The 17772-nt window shown below is 46.7% G+C and overlaps 1 protein-coding gene across 1 annotated transcript in view; it reads left to right on the top strand.

Moving 5' to 3' along the window:
* Window positions 1-14707: 14707 nt before the first annotated feature.
* The window catches only part of LOC144826407 (tetratricopeptide repeat protein 39A-like), a 193987-nt gene continuing 190922 nt past the window's right edge, over window positions 14708-17772 (top strand). The window contains exon 1 of the mRNA XM_078684720.1: window positions 14708-14994. Within this exon, the coding sequence (XP_078540846.1) occupies window positions 14966-14994 (29 nt within the window). The 5' untranslated portion in view covers window positions 14708-14965. The remainder of the gene's footprint in view (window positions 14995-17772) is intronic.

The following is a 17772-nucleotide window of genomic DNA, read 5'->3' as shown; positions in this document are numbered from 1 at the left end:
CAAGAGAGAAAGAAAGCAAAATGAGAAAAGAAACAGAAAAGATAGAGAAAGAAAGAAGACATTAAAGGTGACAATGAGGAAAAATTTAAAAAGAAAGAAATGAGAGAAAAATGTGATGAATGAATACAGAAATTAAGAAAATGAAAGAAGAAAAAACATTGAAAGGAATAAAAGAGCAAAAAGAATGAAGGACAAGGGAAGAGGGAGAAAAAGAAAGAAGAGAAAACATGGCAGAAAGTAAAGGAAGAAGCAAAAATGAACAAAAGATTGAGAAAATGATGGAAAGTAAGGAAAGGGACACGTAAACCATCGAAAGCAAAAAAGTAGAAGAAAAAACATACGAAAGTAACAGAAAAGAAGGTAAGACAAGAAGAAAAGGGCAATAGAGGAGAAAGAAATGAAAAGAATGTGATTGGCGGCTAAGACAGATGAGGCATGGCATTTTCAGTGCTTCATGGCAGTGCTCAGCAGTTTACAGAGGCCGCCTGCGGTGGCATCATTACGTTTCTTTGATGCACAGTACAGCCAGTATGATAAGCGGCACACAAGCAGCACACAAATATTTGAGGAAATGTCTCGACGTTGGTAGGTTTTCAGTAATAGGTAATTAGGACGTGCATCATGCCAAAGTGCTTGCAGCTGGCAGCAGAGGTGATGCTACTGTGATAGAAACATTCCACCGTAGCTCCGGAAACTTGGCAAAGACCCGCTCTCTCCAGGGAGAAAAAGTGACCCAGAGCTTTGTTTGTTTTGGAACCAGAGCACTTGGCTCCTGATCCTATCCTTATCACTTAATCAAAAGCTCTGTGCTCCTAGCGAATCAATAGATTGCCAGTCCTTCATCCGCCAAAACCGCAAGCACCAAGAAACGGAGCGAACACCAATATTAACCCTTAATAAAAACAAGCGCCCGCAAAAAGCATTGGCCGCGCGAGAGCCGAAAGTGATTGCCATGCCCTTAATTGCCGAAAGTGAAAGTGATCGCGATGCACTTAATTACCCGTGACGGAGAAAAGACAGATGGCGGCTATGCACGCGCGCGTTAACGTCAGCTTGAGGCCAGCAAAAGCCTCTGGTAGCACTTTGAAAACCCCATTACTAAAAGTCGAGCAAGCAGAGCATGCGCTGCTCTAGGCTCGACCTAAAAATGAATCTAGGAGTTTTTCCTCTACCAGGTTATTTACAACTTGAACCCGCATTGTTTTAATACCATGCACCCTGCCCCATGGGTTTTTAAGCCTACCTTAGGGGTGACTTAGAGGTATTAAAAAGGAATGTTTCTGCCAGGCAAAAGGTTTATTTTAGTAGGTCATAATGGCAGTTTATAGTTAAAGGTTGTAGAACTCTTATATCTTGAGCGATGCAATGTGTTGAGGCTTCTACACAGATCTCATAACCACACTGACCTTCCCCCTCCGACAGAGACGTCCATAGTCTGCTGGAACTGAGGTGGATTAAGTGGCACTGATGGGGGGAACACCTCTATAATCAGGCACATGGCTAAAAGACACAGATATCTTGGAGGGATTCCGGTCATGGGATAACATGAGTATCTAAACTTAGAGACATATGGGCAGGCAACTCAACCCACAAAATCCAGTACCTCCAAGACACGTACAAGATGCACAGGTCACAACTTTACAGCTACCTGCAAGTACGACACGCCCTTGAACAGGACTGTGACAACCTGTAGGCAGTCCCATAATATAATCCTATAGAGACCTATGTCACAATGTCTCAAAGTTATATAGAGCACTTTTGAACAGCACCTCGACCCCATGATGGCACTGAGGGAGTGCTAGGAGGAGCATGGGGGCACCTTAGAGGAGGAAGGCTGGGTGGAGACCAGGATGGCCCCCAAGTCCTGGCAGTCACTATGACACTGCGACTGATTAAGCTCGAGTAACTCCACCAGGTATACTTTAGCCCTTGACGGCTGAATAAAATGAAACGAGGCCTTTGACATACGCTGCTTCCAGTGCGGACAGCACTAGATACCTTTTTCCATACTGTCATGGAGGGTCTTGTGATATTGGTCCAAGATGTGTAATATAATGTTCATGGTGGTGAAACACCTGGTCCAACCGGAGCCTAAAATGATGCTGTTGGGGCTGATGGACGGTTGAGGGGTGGAATATGCACTAGGTTACTGGGGCCATCGGCCTCTTACTCATCAAGAGAGACACAGCCTGGCAATGGAGGGCTGAGCAGGCCCCTCGTGCTAAGGCCTAGACTAATGTCATGGATTATTGCGCCAAGGCAGAAGAATACGTTTATAAATCGAGGGTCAACCCTCAGAAGCATGGTAAGATTTGAGGAGTATAGGAATTCTATTCCACAAACTCTGATTCCTTGAAATCAAATGATGGTCTCTTGTTGTGTTCGTATGCTTGACAGGGGTGGAGGACGAGCTGTGCCCAGGACAGCCTGCTTATAATGGTGTATGTGAACGCTTTCTAAAACCAATAAAAAGAGTTGGGGAAAAGTGCACTACAAGCTGCAATGGCAGGCCTGAGGCATGATTTAAAATGCTTCTTTAGTGGGTAGCACGAGTGCTGGTCACCCATTAGTAGCACTTTGGGGCACGGGGATACAGAAATGCCAAGATATTTGAAACCATCCGTTGTTCGGGAGAGTTGTGAGGCCCATGTATCATGGCCCTGGTGTCCGCACACTGGGAATAGTATCGATTGGCAGGATTTGTATGCAAGCCCGTAGTAAGACGGTCCATATTTTGTCTGTCAGATGACAGCCTAGGTCGCTTTCCCAATGGGTCCCTGGTAGATAATTTGGCTACTAACGCAGCTAGAGCTTTAACTGCAATAAATTCGGAGTTTAAGACTATATACATAAAGGTTTTGGAGAACAGGCTAGCTTTAACATCTTACTGGCAAAAGAAGGCAGAATTTGCCTTGTGCTTCATGTCCAGCAGTGATGCACGTATGTACCTGATACAAAGAATCAAATAAATAGTTCATTACTAAGATGTCTCATATTTCTTGTGAGATGAAGGAGTTAGAGGAGACCAGTGCTTACGAACCAATAAGGAACGGATTTCCCATGAGTGCTGAGTGTTTTAGTGATATTGGTGGCTGGATTTTGAAGACAATATTAACTCATATACTAATCATTATGATTTGTGTGATATGAATATTTCTTTTTATAAGAGGGGTAAAAATGATTTCTGCACAGGGTAGGTCAAATTGCAATGGAGAGAAGAGAAGCAGCTGCCTAAATCAAGAGGATGAAAGAAGAAACATGAAGGGCTTGAGCTTGAGGATAGTCACAATAAGGCTATTTGTGAAGTAAAAGAACTAAAGGGGCCTATACGTAAGATGGGAAAGTCAACAACTTCTTTATAATTGAAGATTTCAACTAATGAAGGTTTAATTTGTGTTGTTTCCCCGAATCACCAGAGGGAGGGATGTGAAGGTTTTTTCATTGTATATATTTTGCACGAATTTGGCATTAACATGTAAACACACTAATATTATTAATCATGTGTTATTCACATTTAGCTTGCCCGTAGCTAATATAGGCCTGCATTTTAAAATGCCTAACGTTGGTTTCCATCTTGCTTCATGAGACGTGAACTTTTATTTCTAGGCAAGCTGAATGTCAATGCTATCGAACATGGTGCTCTGTTTCTTTCTCATGAGAAGAAATGTTTTCTTTTGTTGTAATCACTGCGGAATGCTATAGTTGGTATTGAATCCAAGAAGACACCTGCAGAGTACAGGCTGGTCCAATGTAGGTCTTTTTGTTTCAGATAAATATAACTTTGAAGGACGCTGAAAAAAAGCTGTATTGTGGAGGATCCTGAGAAGCTAATGAACTCAAGATTGTGTCTTTTACTCTAACCTGATAGGATCATATTATGGGAACTATGTACACATGAGCAAATGTTAGAATTGTGTGACTTAGGCTAGTGCAGAGCAGATCCTAGTTCAGAATGCTTAGAGAAAAATGCTTATATGCAGCTTAGAGCACAGCACAGCAGGAGTTTTAGGGTGCTCTGTTTATGAGAGAACTGATTTTCTAACCTTGTCCCTTTGGAGCAACTCTATGCTGCTCCATCTGCTTCTTTTATAACTTTGATTTGAATTTCCTCTTATTGGCAATTCATTGATATTAACTTGATGATTCTGCCTTCTGTAAACATTTAAACCTGAAATAAACTTTTATGGTTTGAAAACAAAATCATTCTTTGGCTTCCTTGTGGAGCCTCATGTACTTCACGTTTTTTGACTGTATTGGTTTGTTGACGAGAGAAACTGATTGTGAACTTCAGATAGTGCTTTGTGGTCTCAAAATTTGCACAAAGAAAAGTGCTAACACTGGTATTTGTCTGTTTGGAATCATAGGGTGAGCACTAGCATCGAAAGGAAGATCCCTAGTGCGAGAGACTGGGAGCACGCCCATGACTTTGCTGTTGTATTTAGAGGACAGCGTACATGTGAATACGGTAAGCAGAGTGGCATTCTGACTCAAAGGAAGATATTTATGAGCCCTGTTGAGTCATTCTTGCAGCACGCAACATGTTGCAAGAGTGAAGCAACTCAAAAACCAGATTTATGAAGCCACGCAAGGTCCCTTTGAATGGCCCTAAGTGGCTTTATAAATCTTGAGTAAAGCAAAAGAGCGCTAATCGCAAATAAGTCACCTTGCTGCACTGCCCTACATCACGGGGAAAGGGCAGGAATGTGCCATACTTATCCAATATGGCACATTCCTGTCCTTTACCCTTGTACTTGTACCGTTTTGGCAGCCTAGCGCCAATGCAGGCAACATACGTAGAAAGAGGAAAAAACTAGAAGAAATACATCTATTTGTCCTTGTTACTCCTCACCTGGGGAGGCGTAAGATTTTGGCGCATTCCCTGGTTTACAAGTCGTTGTAAATCTGGGAATGCGTCAAATACCATTGGAGTTGCGTGGGAACACCCACTGCAACACCCATGGACTGCCTCCCGTGCGCAGAGTAAGGCAACACGATTTGCACTGCATTGCCTTACTCCAGATGTTTGAAGCTATTCAAAGCCATGCAAAGTGGCTTTGTGTGGCTTCGTAAATATGACTTAGAGGCTTGTGTCACACTTGTACCACTTTGCGTGGCGTAAATGGGATGCTAGCCTCTCATAAATATACCCCTTTGAGTTTACAGGTAGAATTATGGCAGGTACAGCTATCCTCTTGCCAGGCGTACGCACAGTGAAGGCACCTCCATTAAGGTGGAGGAGTGTCGCCCCACTGCTCTCTGAGAAGTGCAAAAAGGAAAAATAAAATAATAATAACGCAATGTTATTATCATTTTATTTTTCAATACTGAGCCAGGTTAGGGCAGGGCAAGGCTTGGCTATCGTGACGGAGCAGGTGGCAGGAGCGGTGGGCACCATAAGTGTGAATGTCAGTTTAGCCAGCCAGTTTTAGTAGGGCCAAACCGACATGCTTACTTATTATTTCTCCAACCCAGGTTGTGTTGCACAGCTCCGTGGAGAACAGTCCCAGGCACAGTCTGAGCGGCAAACCAGGCCGCTCAGACTAATGGCGGCGCTGCTCTCAAGCTGGTAAAACTCTTACCAGCACGAGAGCGGCGTCTTGATTGGCTTAAGAGAGTCTGGAAGCCTGTGTGCTGCCGGGGCGTCGACAGGAACAGTAGAGGATGGAGAAGTCGAACTTTCATCTACCCTGAAGTGGTGGCCGGCAGGTAAGTCATCTTTACTTTTATTTCTTCCACCCACAACCCGATCAATTCTGTTCTGTTGCAGCCGCCACTGAGTGAAGGCTGTGCAGGTATACCCTGGTTATCTTTAGGTGCTATCTGCACATGTGCAAGTGTACTGAGGGCAGTTGAGTACAGATGACCCAGTGGTGTGGGTAACTGTATCTTGGGTGGTACATGTGTATTCTGGACATGTACCGGTATATTTGGGGCGGTGCAGGCACAATCGGAATATGATGGGGTGTTTTCAGGGAGTGAACAGATGCAGTCTGGGCATGAAAATGTGTATTGGGTCTGGTCCGGGTACAATGTGGGCATGCACAAGTGTATTGAGAGCATACACCGGTGCACTCTGGGTCTATATTTGGCACTTGGTGTGGAGGTGCTGTTGCATGCACAGGAGCTTTACGGGCAGTTCAGGAGCACTCTGGGTATTTGCGAGATTTTTGAGGGCTGTACGTGTGAATAGAGAACATGCACAGCTATATTGAATGTCGTCCGGGTGTACTGAGAGCCTAGATATTTGCACTCGGGACATATACAGGTATATTGAGCATGATACCGGTGCATTGTAGTGTATGGCTTTATCGAGGCATGTAAAGGTGTAACAAGGGCATGTAAGGTGCACACTGGCAAGTGCAGATGAATTGAGGACAGTATAAGTGCAGTCTTGGCATTTACAGGTGAAGGATGTACAGTTTTATTTGTGCATGCCTGGGTACTCTAGGCATGCACATGTGCATTGAGGGCACTGCACGTGTGCTGAGGCCATGCACAGGTGTGATCTGGGTGTGCACATGAATACTACTGAGAGCATGTATAGGTGCACTGTCAGTGCATTGGGGCATTCTGGGCACTCATGTGACCTAAGGGCTGAATAGATGCACTCTTAGTGCACGCAGTTTTTGTGAGGATGGAAAAGGTGCAACAACAGTGCAGGGTTGGTCTGGCCTATCGGGAAATCAGGCAACGTCCAACAGGCTGGTCTGGATGGTCAATGTATGGGTTGGTTTTTTGGCTGTTTGCTGGCCTGTTTTATAGTCTGCTGCACCCATTTCTACTGTTGAATTCCCTGATTGTAAAGCAAACATTGACTGCATAAAACACAAATCTATGTTGTCTTCTTGCAAAACATTTTTACTGCACATCTATACAAGTTCAAATCTGTTCCAATTTGTAAACATGGGCCACTTTTTTAGTTTTCTGATTCGCTAATGAGGTCACTTTTATTTTGGTACCTGGGTCTATTTTCGATCCCGGTCCGAGCCTGCAAGGGTGTATACAGGTGCATATTGTACAAGGGTAGGTGTACTGAGAATGGTAATTGTACTCAAGCCATGCACAGGTTCGTGAAGGCGGTACAAGTGCACTCTGGGCATTTGCAGATGTACTAAGGGCTGTACATTTATACTTAATGCGGTGCAGGAGTACTGTGGGTGTGTACACGTGCACACTGGACATGCACAGGTTTATCGAGGATGTCACATATGAACTGTAAATGTATGGGTGCGCTCTAGGCACACACATGTATACCAAGGGCGATACAGGTACTATACACTCACTTTGATACTAAGAATGGTATAAGCACACTATGGGGCAAATTTACAAGGAGCTAGCACCGCTGCTGCGTCATTTTTTTTACTTAGCAGTGACTCAATCAGTGCTCTATGTTTACAAACACAGCTGTAGGAGAGTAGGATCTGCTTCTTATAGTTAACCCCCACTTTTTAGGTCTCGGACCTAAAGGCTGCGCTTGCGCAGTCTGGGGTTGGAGAATTAATGTTCTTTAGTAGCCCTTTGGAACCCGCCTCCCTGCCCTGTCTCTCCTCCATTGGCTGGCTTCCTAAACGGAGGCCAGCCATTGGAGGAGAGATGAGTCACTCCAATTTAGCCCCGTCTTTTTCGGATTCGGGGGCGTAAGTGTTGCTGTTCTTTAGCTCGTGACGTCGTCCGTCACTCAGGACAGCAAAACACGCCCCCGAATTCGAAAAATTCCGGAAGCTTGCGGCCGCCATTTTTTTTTGTCCGTCGCCGAGTCGTCAAGTGCAGAGGAGAGCCTCCTCCTCGCAGCACCGCAGTGAAGGTTTGCAAACAGCGCTTTCAGGAGCTGCTCGGGTCCGCTCGCCACCCCCCCTTCCCTCTGCCCTCCTCCGTGTCCGTCGCCGAGTCTTCAAGTGCAGAGGAGATCCTCCTCCTCGCAGTGAAGGTGAGCAAACAGCGCTTTCAGGAGCTGCTCGGGTCCGCTCGCCTCCCCCCCTTCCCTCTGCCCTCCTCCGTCGCACTCTCGCACCCCCCCTCCCCCGCCGCATTCATACCAATTCTGCTTAATGCTGCTCCTCAAAGGAGGGGAAAGTTGCCGCCTTTCCGTCGTTTCAGAAAACAGGCTTTCTCATGATGCATAGGCTTGCCCTGGGACACTTAGTATGGAAATGGCTCGGGAAGCTTCTATTTTTGGAACTGTTTGCCCGAAGCAGCCCCGCCGTCGCCCATGGGTGCCCTGCTGCCTGCATTTGAGCCTCTGATCTTCTTAGTTGTGTGAAAAGAGAGACACTCATACACCGGCCCTCCCCTCCACACATTCTGCCCCCCCCACACACACACACACACACACTTGCTCCGTCGTTTTCATTCCTCTCTCCCAACTTGTCAGTCTCTTTCCACACTGGTTCTCTCTCGTACCTCTCTCTATCTCCCCCTCTTCCTTCACCCTCACTCCCCACCGTATCCGTCTCCCCGTCCCCACCAAGTCATCCTCAGCCCCCCTCTCTTCCTCCTCATCTTGGGGTGTCATGGAGCCCCCGGGGCCCTCTCTGGAAATACGAGCTTGCGCACTAAGGGGTGAACCGTTCAACGAAGCGGGGGGGGGCGGCAGGTAGAGGGTCTGGCTCTTGGAGAGGTGAGATGGGGCGGGGAGCCCTCTGAGGACAAAAACAACCCCAGAGCAAGAGGCAGACTCTCCACGGGGGGGGCCTGGTGTACACTGAGGTTAAGGGGCTGCCACTTGTGACAACCTGAAATAAAGTCGTGAAAGCAGGAACTCTGTGTACACCATGGCACCATTGCAGGAGGAAATGGAAGTGTGCTTTGTGTATTTTGCAAATTATCATTCAGAAATGCAGTTCGTTTCTGTGTTGGGTAGAACGATCAGCAAAAGAAATGATTCCTTTTCCTGAAAACAGAATTTATGTTACAAGGAACACATTTATAAAAGGTGGAGCAGCAGACCAGCCGTTGTTCCACACGTACGTGGCAGCTTACACCTGCATGTACAACAAAAGCAGCTGCAATGCACGAAAAGTTACAGCGCAAGCTTCCTTAACAAACATAACTTAGGTTGCAAGTGTAGCAAAACAACCGTAACATGCAGCCTTTTACAACAGAGTGACCTGAACTACCAATCACCCACCTACTAAATAGAGGTCGAGCGAGGACACTCTGGTAACAGAGACAGACCGGCATAATACACACCAGAACTTCAATAAAAACCGCACCTGAGTGGGTGCCAAGTGGCCGCGGGTGATATTAACAGACATCATTTTCTTTGAGCTCATATCTGCATCTGAAACGATAATAAATGGTGCACTACAAGTCCCAGAATGCATTACGTGAGGCAGTGCATCCTGGTCAACACCCACCCACTTGCCTGTAACTTCAGCAATGCAAATACCAACCTACTTTGGCAAATGGAGGATCAAAGATGTACTAGAGGTGCATTGGACTAGAGGTGAGTTAAAGGCTTAGGTTTGTGCCAGGGCGCTACGGAAAGCGCCATGACAGGCGGTGCCGGGCACTGCCCTCAGAGGGCTGACCCGTGCCAGGAGGACTCGGCAGAGCGGAGATGTGCTGATCGAGGGAAGGGGCGGGGACAAGAAGGGTGAGGTGGGAAGGTGTGGTCCAGGGGGAAGGAGGCAGCCCGGACGCAATCTCTTGATAAAATGCGGGGATGGGGGCAGTGAGGGGGAAATCCGAGTTCAGCAGGCATCGGAAGGGAGTTATTACTTCACACTGCATTCCAGACCCAGACAAGCAGCAGCAGGGGGCGTCCACCGGAACCAGGAGGTCAACACAGGGTAAGTGCCTACCGATGCTAAGCATTAGATAATGTCCTCATGTGCCAACCCATGCCAAGCGCTGTCTTTAGATAGCATCCTCTTATGCCTACCGATGCCAAGCGCTGTCTCTAGATAGTATACGTTGTGCCTACCGATGCCAAGCGTTGTCTAGATGGTAACCTCTTGTGCCTACCGATGCTAAACGTTGTCGCTAGAAAGCATCCTCTTGTGCCTACTGATGCCAAACGTTGTCGCTAGATAGTATCCCTTGTGCCCACCGCTACCAGTGTGTTTAGTTCCCTTGTGCCCACTTATGCCAAACGATTTCTTTGCAATGAGTGACTCAGCCTCTGCTCCCGGTTCATTCTCCGGCTCCTCGTGTGCTCACTGCGACTTCTACAGAGCTCCACACTTGTGCCAAGCACCGCTTGTGCACAGTAGCACTGCTCCTGGCACCTTGTGCAAACAGCGCTTTCAGGAGCTGCTCGGCTCCCCCCCCTTCCCTCTGCCCTCCTCCGTCGCGCTCTCGCACCCCCCCTCCCCCGCCGCATTCTCAAACTTTGAATTGTTAAAATGCACGACTTTGTTAATAAAGTGCAGTGTCTGACTCTCCCAAGATGTAGATGTCTGTTGAATGAATTGTGTTCGCTAAGAGTGTTGGCGGTGACTTCTGGGTTCATAGATGCATTTGCTAAAAAGTTGGGCTCTCTAAGCCGGTTAATGCAGTCAGCCACTACCTTTGTTGCTAGAAAAGGTTGTTGTTGGTCTATGCATCATAGAGCGTTGCCATGATATTGTGCTCTCAACATCTTTTTGCTGTGTTCTCCCCTTCAAGAGGAAAGCGTCATAGATCACAGGTAGATTTTAGGTACTCAAGTTCCAGGCAACAATTGTTCAATAAGATTTCGCTTTAGAGAGAGAAAATCCTGTTTGTTTTTTTCCTTGGGGGTTTCTTAGAACCTCCATTTTTCTGTGTAAAACAGTGTGTCTTTCAAAGCACTCTCGATCGATCACGAAGACTTCCCTGGTGCCATGCAGCCCCCTTCTAGTCGAAGGCCTTTGGGGTCCCGTCAATTTGTAAGCTAAGGCTAACACAACACCGGCTCTTATAGGGAGTAAGTTGTACTTCACAAGAGCGAAGGTGGGGACAATGTATGTAAATGTGAATATATTTGGGGTAGGTATGAAGAAACTCTACTGTCGTCACAGCCAGTAGGTTAATTCTGACCGCTGTAGAAGCTCTACGGGGGCAACGCAGTGGGCATGTGAATTAACATTAGGGAGTCAAGAGGGAACTTGAAAGGGGTTTAACAGGAGACCAGAGTCTCCAGCTTAAGTGAAAGGTGTTCAGTACACGTCCCATTAAAAAAAAGATCAGTGTATATAGTGAGTGGAGCGGAGCGGGTAATAAAGGCCAAAAGATCGGGAAAGGGTAGAGGGAGTTTAATAGACAAAGGACCAGTATGAATCTTGTGCTGGAACGTGGCATGTGAGCGTTTTAGGAAGTAACCTGCTAGAAAGAGAGAGGGGTTAAACGAAAGTGAGAATCTTGTTTGCAACAGATCCATGTGTATTTATATTTATGTATATGGTATTTGCATAGTTTGCACCTAACTGAGAGCTATATCTGGGCAATATATACGTTGCTGTATGTTGCTCTTTTCACCATGACTTCCTGCTTTCCAGCGTAGACATGAATCTCATTAAAGGTCCTCATTCCATATGGGGGTAAGATCAAAGCATTTCTCTTTGAACAAGGAATTAATAGGATGTTAATAAGACACTGATTGCTTCAGTTCAAAGGACATTTCTTCCTATATGTGTGCATTAGTGCATACATCAATTGAGGTTTTTATATGATGCTGCCCTACCGCATAGGTGTTAGAGCACTCCATAGTACAACAGCACTACCTGATAGCCAGGCCTACAGTTATAGTTGAACAGGTCTTCTTGCAACAAGGGATTTGCGCAACGAATAATAATATGGTAATATGGGGGGGGTGTTAGGGACTGACACTAGTAAATAATTGCTATTTGTTTGTTTAAGAGATACAGGTAAGTGCTACATTTTTATGTGTTGGTAGATAGCATTTCTACCTCTCTCACTAACTCACTGTCTCTCTCACTACCTCACTCTCTCTCTCACTACCTCACTCTCTCTCACTAACTCACTCTCTCTGTCTACCTCACTCTCTCTACCTCACTACTCAACTCTCTCTATCTCACAACAACACTATCTCACTACCTCACTAACTATCTCTCTCAATACCTCATTACATCACTATCTCTCCCTACCTCACTCTCTCACTACATCACTCTCTATCTCACAACCTCACAACTTCACTCTCTCTATCTCACTACATCACTCTCTCTCTATCTCACTACCTCACTCTATCTCTTTCTATCTCACTACCTCACTCTCTCACTTTCACTACCTCACTCTCTCTCACTACCTCACTCACTCTCTCACTACCTCACCCACTCTCTCTAACTAACTCACTCTCTCACTCCCTCACTCTCTCTACCTCACTACTCCACCTCACTACTCCACTCTATCTATCTCACTACCTCACTATCTCACGACTCGCTCTCTCAAAACATCACTACCTCACTCTCTATCTCACTACCTCACTATCTCACTACCTCACAACTTCACTCTCTCTCTCTAACTCACTACCTCACTCTCCCTCTATCTCACTACCTCACTCTCTCTTTCTATCTCACTAACTCACTTTCACTCTCTATTTCACTACCTCACTCTCTCTCTATCTCACTACCTCACAACCTCACTCTCTGTTTCTATCTCGCTACCTCAGAACATCCCTCTCCCTCACTACCTCACTCTTTCACTACCTCACTCTCTCGGTCTCTCACTACCTCACTCTCTATCTACCTCCCTCTCTCTCTCACTACCTCACTCTCTATCTACCTCACTCTCACTACCTCACTCTCTCTCTATTTCACTACAACACTCTCTCTTTCTATCTCACTACCTCACTCTCTCTCTATCTCACTACCTCACTCTCTCTCTCTGCTAATGCAATAGGTCTCGCATATGCAAGCAATTAAGCTATTGCCAATATAAATGACAATGCCATTTATTTAGGGATACAAAAAAAATAAAAAAAATAATGAGCAATGCCAATAGCTCTACCTATAATATTGCCGAGACCATTGCATTGTAAATGCTTGTTGCTGATGTTTCACAGTTTTCGACTTAGACTGGCTGGGATCCTGCTATCCAGGAGCCCAGTCAAGCTGCTTTCTCCTCTAAATTGATTGCATGTACTTTAGGTACACTCTAGATTAGATTCTGGGGTACCCTTATAAGTCCCTAGTATATGGTATACTATATACCTAGGGCATAGGTACCCCAGAGGCTTCCCAGGGGCTGCAGCATGTATTATGCCACCCCTGAGAGAACACTCAAACTGACACCACAGGTCTGCTACTGCAACCTGTGTAAGGTGGTGCTTGCACCCCTTACTTAGATATAAGTTCACTATATCTATCTTATATCACTGCACATATAAACCTATCAGTCACCCCTATGGCAGGCCTTATCAGTCCTGAAGGCAGGGTGCTGGGTTTTATGTGAAAGGGTGCCCATGCATGAGCAGAGCCCCTCTGCAGCCTTTGGAATCTATTCCCGGTCCCAGTCCGAAGCTGCAAGGTTGTGGACAGGTGCATGTTGTACAAGGGTAGGTGCACTGAGAATGGTAACTGTACTCAAGACATGCATAGATTTGTGTAGGCGGTACAAGTGCACTCTGGGCATTTGCAGATGTACTGAAGGCTGTACATTTATACTTCATGCAGTGCAGGTGTACTGTGGGTGTGTACACGTGCACACTGGACATGTACAGGTTTATTGAGGATGGCATATATGAACTGTAAATGTATGGGTGCGCTCTAGGCACACACATGTATACCAAGGGTGATACAGGTACTATACACTCACTTTTATATTAAGCATGGTATAAGCACACTATGGGGCGTATTTACAAGGAGCTAGCGCCGCTGCAGCATCATTTTTTTTTACATTTTTTTTTACATAGCGGCGACTCAATCAGTGCTCCATGTTTACAAACGCAGCCATTGGGCCCAATGCGTCTATTTGTAGAGGCCTGCGTTCTCATACCTGCACCAGATATAGCATTCCCATGTTAAAAGCCACATAGAACTGATACAGTCAATTTTACAACTTTTAACTACGTCATTCTAGGACTTGACTGCGTCAAACTCCATACGCCTTCTCAAACCAGGCGTAAAGATTGGCACCCGGCTTCTAACATGGGACTCACCCCTGTGTTCTGACGCATTGCTGGAGTTGCGTCAGTCTTACAACCAACTCCAGCAATGCGTCACTTTAGCACCAAAAGATGCATCAGAATTTCAGACGCATCCGTGAATCCTTGCCCAATGGAGCACTGTACTGTAAATGCAGTCTATTGTTAATGTTGTAAATCCATATTGTAAATCAACGGCATTTGCGGCAGGTGCAAGAAATCTGACGCATCAATACGGATGCGTCAGTTCTTGTAAACATGCCCCTGCGTGTGTGTGTGTTTGGGGCACTGGGCATATACAAGTGTACTGAGGGCAGTCCAGGCGCATTCGGGGCGTTCACGTGTGTACAGAGTTCGGAACTGGCGCACTGTTAGTGTATGAGCGCACTCCCGGCGTGCTGCGTACTGGGAGGTAGTACATGTGCACTCTGGACATGCTCAGGTGTACTGAGGGTGGTGCCGATGCTCTGGGCACAGTCAATTTGCGAGTGCGTTCTGGGCACGCACAGCGTTATTAAAGGTGCACTGCGTGTAGAGGTGTGCTCAGGGCGGTCACAGGTGTATTTAGGGCGGTACATGGTCTCTGGGCGTGCACAGGTGTATCCAGGCAGGGCGGATGCACGCCTGCTCTCAGGCAGGACCCACGCCTCCTTCTCCCAGGCACATTCCTGCACTTGTTCCACAGCTCCGGCCCGTTCTTCATTCACCCTACTTCGCCGGGGTCCCACTTTCAGAATTCGGATTTGTGTCTCCCTTTATCTTGCTCTGGCCTAGGCGTCCCCCCTGATCCTCGGCCTCGCGTGCCTCCTCCGACCCGGAGCTGTACAGCCGCGGAAGCCTCACGACATCCCGGGGCTTCGGCCTGCGCCCGGGCCTCGGCCTGTCCCCCAGCCCGGGCTCGCCATGGCCCAGGACGGGAGTCCAGCTGGCAGGTAAGAGGCGTGGGCTCCGTTAGTGCCAGGTGCGGGCGCGGCACCTGCTGCTGCTAGCTCATTTACAGGTATCTCTCTACTCGCTGTAACATAACCCCGCCCTCACTTTCTTAAGAGTATCAGCCCTCTCTCATTTTATTCTCCGGCGCCCCCTTTTTCCAGACGACCCCATCTCTCTTCCAGTTACCTTCTCCCTTGTCCACTCACCGCCTGCTCCCTATACTCGATCTGCTTTCGCTTTTGCTACTGTCACTCCTTGGCCGTACTGTTTGGGCCCCTCCTTCGCTCTCTTTGACCTGAGTTCCTCGGTTTTCTTGTCCCTCAGCCCGCAAACTCTGCCCCAACCCCCACTACCGTTTCACCCTCTACCAATAATCATATTAGTCTTGTTTTTTTAATTCCAGTTTCCTCTACCGTTCTTTGCCTGTCTCCCTTCACCATTCTCGGTGTTTCTTAACTTGTTTCTTAACTTCTTCCTAAACCCCCCTCGTTCTGTCACCGCTTTCCCCCCCTTCCCTCAGGTTCAGCATGCCCACCCACCCTGTGTCCTTTATTTGTAGATCATCCGTTGTGCCCATGTGTTAGCATCTCACCCCCTCCTTCTCAGCTTGATACCGCTATGCACGCCCCACTCTATTTGTCACCTACATCTTCTTCTCTCTCGGAGGTTGTAAACTCTACCCCTTTCTCAGCCTGGCAGGCTCCAATTGCCGTTTCTCAGGGCCATCCACACTCCCAGCATGTAATCTCTCCCCGCTCTCAGGCCGTCGCATTTTGCACCCTCATTCTCGTCATATTAATAATCTCACCCCGCTTTCCGGGATCCCCCCATTAATTTCAGATAGTACCCTCTCATCCCAGCCTGTATTCTTTATTCCTGCTTCAAGGAACCCCCACCCTCCGTCTACAGCAGCACCCCTATCAGCCTGTCACACGCTATATCCTCTTGCTGACCGAGTCCACCTTTAACCCCATCTGCTTGTTGTCTTAACATGTCACCCCTTTCTCCCACCACTCTCCTTTGCCCCTTCCCTCTGTCTTTTACCCCCCACATTTTCAGTCAGTCCTCTGCTTTGCTTCCAGGACAATAGCATATCACCACCACCACCCCCCTCCCTTCCCACATTAGTTCCTTCGTGGCTATAGCGCCAGGGCGGCACCCCAGGGCCTAGCACTCACAGGGAGCAGCGTGACGTGTCACAGATCTGCTTTACTCGATAATTTGTGTCCGTGGTGCGGGAGGACAGGCGTGTACACACAACAAAGTGTCCTGTTACCTGATACTTGCCCTGAGTGCTAACTCGTGAGCAGTCTGCTGTCGGGAAGCTCTGCTTAACTCGTGGCCAGCAGAGGTGGCCGGGATTATCTGTCACATATACTTCACCTCTTGCGACAGGGGGTAGTATGCTGCATTGTGCGTCCCTCAGACCTGGGTAGACAAACGTAGCAGTGGTGCTGGAATAATTTTCAGAGTGTGTGTGTGTGTTTGTGGGGGGGGGGGGGGGCTGCGATTATTGTTACATCACCTAAATCATAGGGATTATGAAAATCCAAGTGTAGCAAATGTGCCACGCCCATTCAGCATTATAGAGATGAGGGTGGTGGGTATGAAGCTGGTGGTGTATTTTGGAGCACTGTTGTGGTTACGCACTGTTGTTACAAACAGCACTTTTCCGTTGGAATGGCCACCAAATTTGCATAGACATGCCGTTTTCCTAACAAAACTATGTAGCACAAAAAATGAAATATGGAAATCGACAGGGACGTAATGCAGGTCCCAACTCTTCAGCCAGCCCCATTCCACCCAAGGCCAATGAACATCTGTGAGATATGGGAGATGAGGGACCCCCCCTTTACATTCTGCAGGATGCCCCATCATTTTACCTTAAGCCCCTTGAAATCGTTTTTCAGAGTATAGTTATCATTTGCGCATCCCCAAGTAATGGATCTTGATTTGTTTTGAATCTATTAACATCTTTGGTACCATCACCCTCCAGAATTACTTAAAAATGTGCTTCATTTATTCTTTCCTAATTTCTGATGTATTTTGACTATGTGTACTATTCATTTACAAGTATTTAGCTGTCTTGTGTGTTAGAAAAAAACTGACATCCTACAGCCTTTGTTTTCACTTCCTGTACCCCAGTAAGTTTGTCACCTAGGTCACTTTTACAAAATTCTCTCACTTTGCAGTCAGAGAAATAAAAGTATACACCAGTTTCTGAATAAGCAGTAATTTGTCAGAATGCATAACATGACTTTTTACCTTTTTACCATTGTTTCTGAATGCACAGAAAATGTGACAGAATACACAGAATCTAAAGGCATCTTTATCGTTCATTCACATCCTGAACTCCCACATAGTTATTTTTGGGGGTGCTGCAGCACCCCTACTTTTAGCACCTATGGACAGTAGGTCCAAAACATAAGGAGTACCTCTTATTTATTAAAGCTTTCACCAGGACTAAACAGAACAAGGACAAGTATGGGTCAGTTGCTGGTATTGAACTGAATTTAGCTTTCTATGGGCGCTAACACGTTTTTCCGGTATGAACACTGTATAAGTCTCTATACGGTAAGGGTTTCTTAAACCATATGAGTTATCACCCAGCAACTTTTATACCTAACCTCAGATGACATCCGCTCCATTCTTCTTTCCATATTTTTTACAGCTGCTTGAGTGTGTTTTTAAAACGTATGGGCGATGGATACTGTCAGTCAGGTGTCAGGAGCATAACTGTGTAATGTTGTTGGCTCAGGCAGGGTCTGTAGGGCATG

This window comes from Lissotriton helveticus, chromosome 1_1 (assembly GCF_964261635.1).
Source record: "Lissotriton helveticus chromosome 1_1, aLisHel1.1, whole genome shotgun sequence".
Lineage (NCBI taxonomy): Eukaryota > Metazoa > Chordata > Amphibia > Caudata > Salamandridae > Lissotriton > Lissotriton helveticus.
The sequence above is the reverse complement of the archived record's forward strand: the minus strand, read 5'-3'. Positions and strand labels throughout refer to the sequence as shown.